The following is an 8,370-nucleotide window of genomic DNA, read 5'->3' as shown; positions in this document are numbered from 1 at the left end:
CATACATACATACATACATACATACATACATACATACATACATACATACATACATACATACATACATACACAGTGTGACACATACGCTTACACACCTCATGATAAACACATATTTGAGCTTCAAGCAACTGCATTCGCCATTCTTGCATTCTTGAAGTGAGGCGGTGAACTTTTGGTCAGGACACAGAACAGAAGTCATCCATTTCTGAATGTGTTCAACAGACTTTAGATGTTTCTATAGGTTTGAGGTCGAGACAAATCTCAGCATAATCTGCACCTAAGCAAAAAGTAGATGTTAAAACCTCACTGTGTGACAAATGTCGAATTATTGATAAAGAAAATGATTGGACCAAACTCAGATCATTGGGGGACACCAAAACAATAAATTTGTGCTACCAATCAATGAATTTCCTTTTGATGTAATTCTTCTACCCCGAAGACTCCGCAAGTGTATTATTAGTGTACACAATCCTCACTTCGGACAAAAACACAACTGAATTCTCTGAGCATATATGAAACATGAACATGTCACATATATTGGGACAAAAGGTCTACCCTACCCTACTTTAACCAGAAATGGTAGAGTAGACAGTGGGTGCACCTCTGTAGGTTTACTTTATACACATAAACTTTTCACACAGTTTCTCTTTCAGCGTGATGAACTAGTTACTTCGTTCCACCAACCAGTTTAACCTTTTGTATTAACCAGCAACACATAGAGGGCGCTGTATGTGAAACTGAGAAAGGGGGACTCAGTCAAGTTATATGTGTTCTACGTCTCTCGAATAATCAGAGAGGAAAACAACATATATTCTTAAGATATAAACAGGCAATAAGTTTCAGTTCGACTGAGATCAACACCATGACTTCCCGAAGGTTGCTCGATTTCCACGACGACTGTAAGCTGAATCATGTTGATTTTTAAGCCTAGGTTGATATGAGCTGTATCATTGTTACAATGACATTTAAAATTATAACATACCTGGGCACCTACACTGCTAGAGGTAGATGGTGACGAATCCAAGAACTATTCACTTATCACAGTGTATGAACAACATCTTATAATCATGATAGTCGTTCTCTTTTACGTTGTCACAGTTCACGGAAACCACAGCACAGGAATTCGTCAGCTGTTCATACCGAAACAGAACCAAACGATCAAAACACAGACCATATGGCCATTTATTGTCTCAGATGACATGTAGATACACATTATTGTTTCGCACTATGACTGGAAATGATGATTTATATATTTCATCTTCATCTGCAAAATCCTGTGAGAAAACACGTAACATAATTTGTCCATAAAGATATCCATATCTAAGTCACTTCCTGTAATTTGGCTTGAAACAAATTGCATGAGAACATTATATTGATTCTACTGAAAGATGGCAGTAACAAATGTGTTGGAGAATTTGTGAATTTGATAATCTTAACGCAGAATTTTGCATCAAAAGTTGATCAAATGAAGTGATCTGAAACTCATCAGTTACAAGAACTTTCTGTTGATTAATTAGATTTTACATATTTGTTTTATGTATAATCATGATAATAATGCATTTTTATTAATAGTGATAGCATACAAATAATGTGGATGGTATGATTAGATTTGAAGTGTGAGTATGTTGATGGTTCTTGGGGTTTTAAACCACACTGTTGTTTCTGTTTTGCTGTGGGATTTTTAATCATACAACACTTGTAATGGCTATTCTTGTGATCATATCAAACTTAGAAATACAGGTTTTATTGACTGAGTTGAACTGCATTATATATCCCTGGAGACAGAATAAATCATCATGGATGTTCCCAGGCATTTAAATGTAGGACGTATATTTTGTAGAGCTGACATGCAGATCCTCTGCATTGTTGTGGGTTTGATCATGTTTGCTATATGCACTTCATCAAAGATAGTTTATGGTTACGCCAAAGACCCAGGTTCGATTCCCCCAAATTATGGGTACAATGTGTGAAACCCATTTCTGGTGTCCCCCGCCGTGATATTGCTGGAATATTGCTACAAGCAGTGTAAAACTATACTTACTCCCAAGGGCTAAAATGGGGCTGTTGGTGAACTGGTAACCAAAGTAATTCATAGCCATGGACAGTCCATAGACTTGTAGACAAAACTGAACTCCTACATTAAACAATTAAGAAGACGTCAGTGGAGTCGTAGACACTCCAACCACAACATATTCTTACTCGTCTTTCACTGACTGATGATAACGTTTGCTGATACTCTAGTGTTGCAGAGACTGTCCTGTCACTGATCACAGTTGCCACTTTGAAGTTCACATGTAACGCAGTTGGCTGTTTGGCAGTTCTGTCAGATCTTGGGGTTCACAAATTCACTGTCATCTTATGTATCCATGAGACAGTGGTGTCACCATATCCCCTAGTAAAGTTCATGCAGATGTTTAGGGTAACATAAACATCATCAAAGTGCTAAGCCAGTAACAGAGAGATTGTACTTTACATGCTGCTGTGTACATGTGAGATATTTTTGCTGTACTTCCGTAAACTACATTTGTAACGAATACACTTATACAGAACTGATGGCTATAGCAAACATTTCCTTTTTTAGTCCTTGCCACTGGCTGTAGTTGAAATGTGTATTGACAACTATGGTTATAACAAACAATAATTACCGGTCTGATTGAGTTTCGTTATGACGATAGTTTACTATATATGCAACTAGTGTGATCATTTACAGTTGCTATCGTATACGTGTACATCATATACTTAGTGGTAGCAAAGTGAGGGTCTCCTATTAAACATATAAACACACTAGTTATGGCTTGCATGGTGTCTCTGAACACAACTCACTGCAACACTGCTTCCACATGTTAAACTTGTTGCTTCAATTGCCTCAAATCACCCCATGAAGATCCGGGTTAGAATTCGTCTTCACTAACCCATGCTTGTCGTAAGAGGCTCGCTGACTTACCGTAGTTCACTCATGTCAACATATCCCAATTGAATAGAACAATGCTCATGCTGTTTGTATTTGGATTGTCAGGTCCTGACTTGATTATATATAGGCCCCCACCATATAGCGGGAATATTAAACAATAAACGAACAAACTTGCTTCAAAGCTGTATCACTATCATTTGGGCTTCTGTATAAAAGTCAGATCATGATAATAGCAATTATGCTTACAACTGTTTTAATTTCTAAAAAATACGAAACTAACAAGGTTTGAATTTAATATCTACTTGTCAGAGGCAAGTCAAATTCAGGAAATACTGGTGAAATTTTCTGTATGGACCACAACTTTAGCCTTGAGGCAAATGGAAATGCAGATTATTTGTTGACTTTTGAAAAAATAACCCTGTACCCTGATTGATAACCGATAAATTTCCATAATTTGAGTGATTGGAATAAACTGATTATGATTTACGATTCATGAATTGAAAACCTGTGAATATCTGGGTTAGAAGCTTGTCATAAGATGACACATCATAGAATCCCAAATGCTTAGATCAATGCTGAGTAAGTGAGTTTAGTTTTATGCTGCATGCAAGCTATATGGCAGCGGTCTGTAAATAGTCGAGTCTGGACCAGACAATCCAGTGATCAACAGCATGAGCATCGATCTACACAATTGGGGTACAAAGACGTGTCAGCGAGCCTGACAACCCGATCCCTTTAGTCGCCTCTTACGACAAGCATGGGTTATTGAAGATCTATTCTAACCCGTATCTTCACAGGTCTTAGGTCGATGCTCATGCTGCTTATCACTAGATTGTCTAATCCAGACTCCATTATTTACAGGCTGCTGCCATTTAGCTGGAATATTGCTGGAATATTGCTCAGTGCAGCATGAAACAACAAAGAAACAAAAAGTCATGAATTGAAGTAATAGGATTCTGATCATAATAATTCATGATTGCTCAGCGGTAATAAATCGATTATGATTACTAATAACTCTTTGATTAATTGTACTAAGAACTGAAATCAAAACCATAGAATGATGACTGTATATTGAACAATGTTGAATATTTGTTGGCAGATATCGAGAGAACTTCAACAACAATGTCAGGTGTCATCGGTATAATTGTGGGAATTATAGTCTTGGTAATTATTGTCATCATCATCGTCTGTTTCTGTGTGTGTCGTCGACGACGTGGGTACACAGGCCGCACACTCTACTCACCGGCTCCTCAAGCACACACAACCACAACAACAACAACTTCCTACCCGGCCAATCACACGATATTGTACCCAGCACAGCAGCCCATGCCACAGCAACCGATGCCACAGCAGCCAGTCAACTACCAACACTACCCAGCACATCCACCCCCCGGACAAGGTAAAGTAGTTTGCTGTGTACACTGAGGTTTTCGAACATTCAATTTGATGGGTTGGAAGGGGTATGTATGATTAGAAAATCTTTTTGTCTTCTGTATGACTTTCAGATTTAACTGGTGATACCATTTGGTATCCGATAGCCACTGAAGTGGTTTGACTGTAGAACATCACATTTCATCTAATATAACTCTTCTACAAACTATTGGGGGTGGTGAGGTAGCCTAGTGGTTAAAGGATCCTACCAGGGTGAATGCCTGGGTTTGATTCACCACATGGGCACAATGTGTGAAGCCTATTTCTTGTGTCCTGCCATGATATTGCTGGAATATTGCTAAAAGTGGCGTAGAACCCAACTCACTCACTCACTATCATTTCTGTTTGAACAGCTCCACCTCCATACCCTGGACCTCCACACACAGGATATCACTCTGGACCTCCCCCGTATCCCATGGCAACAGGTGACCAACAGTGGCAACCGTCTCAACAAAAAATGGACTCAGCTGGATACACAGGAGGAATGGACCAATCATATTTGCAGAAAGCCTCTGCACCACCTCCTGAACCATATTAGATGTGTAATGCAAAATGTGATTGGACAATGCACAAAGTGCCAAACGTTCTTATAGACACTAATGGACATTGGATTCTACTTGTTGTCATGGTGACAGTAGACACATGAACTGTTTAATTCAGGCTGGACCAATGTTATGCTTTATTTTATGGATTCTGTATTCCATATTCTTCAATGACATGTGAAAAAAAAAGAACAAAACAACTTGGGAAAAAACCTCTTGAAATAAGATTGAAATATTATTGCGATTATTATATCTTCATAATAAGAATATTCATGAGATCTTAATGTGAAACAATTTTGTGATAATTAGTAGAATCTTGCTAAATTTAAGGCAGTTTTTTAGTTAGGCATGAAATTTGTTTTGGGTTACTCGATTTTTTATTAACATAGTGGAGAAGTATGAATCTCAAGCTGCAGTAGGAGGGATTCCTAGAATGTTTAAGAGGTTTAGACTGCTGTGCTGGTCTTGCCAACAGATGAGAATTGTGTAACATTATCCACCAGTCAGCGGGTGGAAGAGGAGCAGTGATGACACAATATGGGTGTTGAAGTGTTGTTTCTTCAAACATGACTTGGATGGCAAATCTGCCCTCCCACAAATTATCAAAAATGAAATATAACAGTAATTCCCATCTCACAAACTCTGCTTAAACATGTCAGTTATTGAGAAACGTACACAGTGGGAAGGGAAGTAACTCTGTGATTTGTCGAAGAAGGCCTAAGCAACACCTCCTTTCATTGTTTTATATAAGATGTTGTTTTACTTTTTCAACAGCTTAGGGATTGCTTATGAAACACTGTTGTTGCTATTTCATATTTATAGTTTAACCACTGCCGTTCATTATTTTAGTGAGATTTGTGAATAACTGTGTGGTCCCCCATTTCAACCACACACACTAGACGGAAGCTTGAAACTGACACAGGCACAGCACATTTCTGGATGTGGAAGATCTGTACTTTCACATCTCAGACTAGTGGAGGTCCAATTAACTGAAATAATCAAAGATTGGTCGCAGTGACCAAACAAAGGTCGGGGCCTTAAAACAGGTTTAATTCTTAGAAAACTCACTTCATTTACTGAAAAGTCATAACTGAATATTTCTTAAAGACTGTGGGAGGTGGAACACTTTTTATGGATAGACAACTTCTTTGTTGCAGTAGTTGTGAGGTGGTTTACCGTTGGCTTGTATGATAAACCACGGTAAACCACCTACAAGCATCAAAGAAGACCCTTCATACATAGGAGGAACGTGCCGCCCCCTAAACCTACGAGTCAAAGAACATCAGAGATCTGTAAAGAAAAAAGACTCCAAATCAGCCATTTCCGACCACACCCAAGGCCACCCGAACCATACCATACTTTGGAACAACATCAGCATCCTAGAAGCCGACCGGTGAGATTACAAGATAAGAAAACTCTTCGAGGCTATCAACATCAAACGACTCAACCCGACAATCAACAGAGATCAAGGTTATTACATCCCCACGGTTTACGATCAACTAATCAAGAATAACCCACCCTTTTCTACTGGCTTCAATCATTCCTATCACAACAAGTCTCATGTCAACACACCGTACATCAACCTCTTCTATTGTATAACCAATACCCGCCATGTATATATTTCTCCTTGTGCAAATGTTGTGTATCATTTGCTTGATAACGGTGTTAGGATCTACACAGAAACGTCGCAACCACTATTGCAACAAACATGTTGTCTATCTATAAATAGTGTTCCACTTCATCATACCAGCTTCTAAATGCCACTTAAGGAAGTAAAACTCTGGGAGGTCTTATGTTAACGTGATATTAGTCATCACTTTAAAGGATTAAGTTGCATCTTTTACATTGGATGTGAAAGTCGAAATGCAATATGCTCAATATCTAAGTGACAAAAAGCAGCAGAGAACCATGTTATACTTATCTGCAATAATAACCTGAACAGGAAAATCTTAAAATTGACGCTAACCAATTTTTTTCGATGATTGCTCGTTGGTAATAAACCAATCATGAATTGAGATTTCACCCAATTCCCAACACTAGCTCAGACTATAACCATAACCAGATTGTGCAGTTTATCTTGGTACTGATGTTGACATTTTGGATGTGACAGAAGTTATACATGTGAATTGGAAGTGGTTTTGTCCCATTGATACTTCTGTGACAACCAGAATGACTCCCTGTTCATTCTGTTACCCTGGATACTTCACTGCCCATCAGCATGGTGCTGTTTGTTTCTGTTACCATGGATACTTCTGTGCCCAACATCAGGACTCTTAGTCGTTGTGTATGTTACCATGGATACTTCAGCAGGACTCATCGTTACAGTCTGTTACCATGGATACTTCAATGCCAACAGCGGGACTCTTAGTTACAGTCTGTGTTACCATGGATACTTCAGTGATCAACAGCAAGACTCTTAGTTACAGTCTGTTACCATGGATACTTCAGTCATCAACAGCAGGACTCTTAGTTACAGTCTGTTACGATGGATACTTCAGTGCCAACAGCAGGACTCTTAGTTGTCACAACAAAGTGGTTGTGTTTCATACATGGATGCGTCAGTATTTTCAGAATATTTAACAATTTCAACTTTTGTTCTGTATATAATATTTGGCGCTGATCCAAGAATGGCAGTTTATGTGAATTGTTTATACCCCATTTATCTGCTGTTGGGATGGCTTGGAGAAGTTTGTAGCTAATGATGAGAGGTTATGGCCTCATAAGCTTGTGATTAATTCACTTGTCTGTATGTTACAGATATACAGGTGATAACATACTGTGTAGAACATACTGTGATACATTTTCTTAAACACCACATACTAGGTGACATACAGTCACTCAAAAAACTAACGATTAATTATCTCATAGTTTAAGAAATTTGTACCACCAAACATCCCAGATATCACTGTAATGCCAGGCGTGTTTGTGCTATGAACAGATACATTTTCTCTATGTTCATTGGTATGTGGGTGTTGAAATCCTTCAATTTACTGTGAAGAGTTGCCTCCCTTAGGCACACCAATTATGGTTAGATCAGGTACCATGTTCACTGTGATCATGCTTCTGTGCACCACGCCTGTGGATGAGGGTTTCACCAAAGTGGGAATGTATAATCTATTAGATGTGTAAAGTGGTGTGACACCAAAGTGGGAATGTATAATCTAGTAGATGTGCAGAGTGGTGTGACACCAAAGTGGGAATGTATAATCTATTAGATGTGCAGAGTGGTGTGACACCAAAGTGGGAATGTATAATCTATTAGATGTGCAGAGTGGCGTGACACCAAAGCCGCTCTTGCACTTATCAATATGTGAGTGTCTTCAAGGGTGGCACATGATAAAAACTGAAGAACTTTTGTTGTTGAACCAAAGATGAATGTCACGATCAATTCCCTGGGAGTTTTCTCAAAGTGTTTAATTAGTTTTCGTTTCAGTTTGTTCCACAACCTCTCTAGTCCCTGCCATGCTGTTATCTGGAAGTGTTGAA

At 38.6% G+C, this 8,370-nt stretch overlaps 1 protein-coding gene across 1 annotated transcript; it reads left to right on the top strand.

Annotated features, from left to right (window-relative positions):
• Positions 1-723: 723 nt before the first annotated feature.
• Positions 724-5,117, top strand: LOC124257685 (protein shisa-5-like). The gene is made up of 3 exons (XM_046691818.1): positions 724-899; positions 4,011-4,310; positions 4,696-5,117. Exons 1-3 carry the CDS (start codon positions 863-865, stop codon positions 4,878-4,880), a joined length of 522 nt encoding a protein of 173 aa, XP_046547774.1. The 5' UTR covers positions 724-862; the 3' UTR covers positions 4,881-5,117.
• Positions 5,118-8,370: the final 3,253 nt, after the last annotated feature.

The sequence above is a fragment of the Haliotis rubra genome, unplaced genomic scaffold (genome assembly GCF_003918875.1).
Source record: "Haliotis rubra isolate DU_JTF1 unplaced genomic scaffold, ASM391887v1 Scf67, whole genome shotgun sequence".
Classification (NCBI taxonomy): domain Eukaryota; kingdom Metazoa; phylum Mollusca; class Gastropoda; order Lepetellida; family Haliotidae; genus Haliotis; species Haliotis rubra.
Note: the sequence above shows the minus strand (reverse complement) of the source record. Positions and strands in the feature narration are given on the sequence as shown.

What these genes read in the sequence shown, in the direction of transcription:
- LOC124257685 (XM_046691818.1), top strand. Translation starts at nt 863, where the DNA reads ATGACTTCCCGAAGGTTGCTCGATTTCCACGACGACT. An exon ending in GCTCGATTTCCACGACGACT is followed by an intron (nt 900 to 4,010) that starts GTAAGCTGAATC and finishes ATTTGTTGGCAG; the next exon opens with ATATCGAGAGAACTTCAACA. An exon ending in ACATCCACCCCCCGGACAAG is followed by an intron (nt 4,311 to 4,695) that starts GTAAAGTAGTTT and finishes CTGTTTGAACAG; the next exon opens with CTCCACCTCCATACCCTGGA.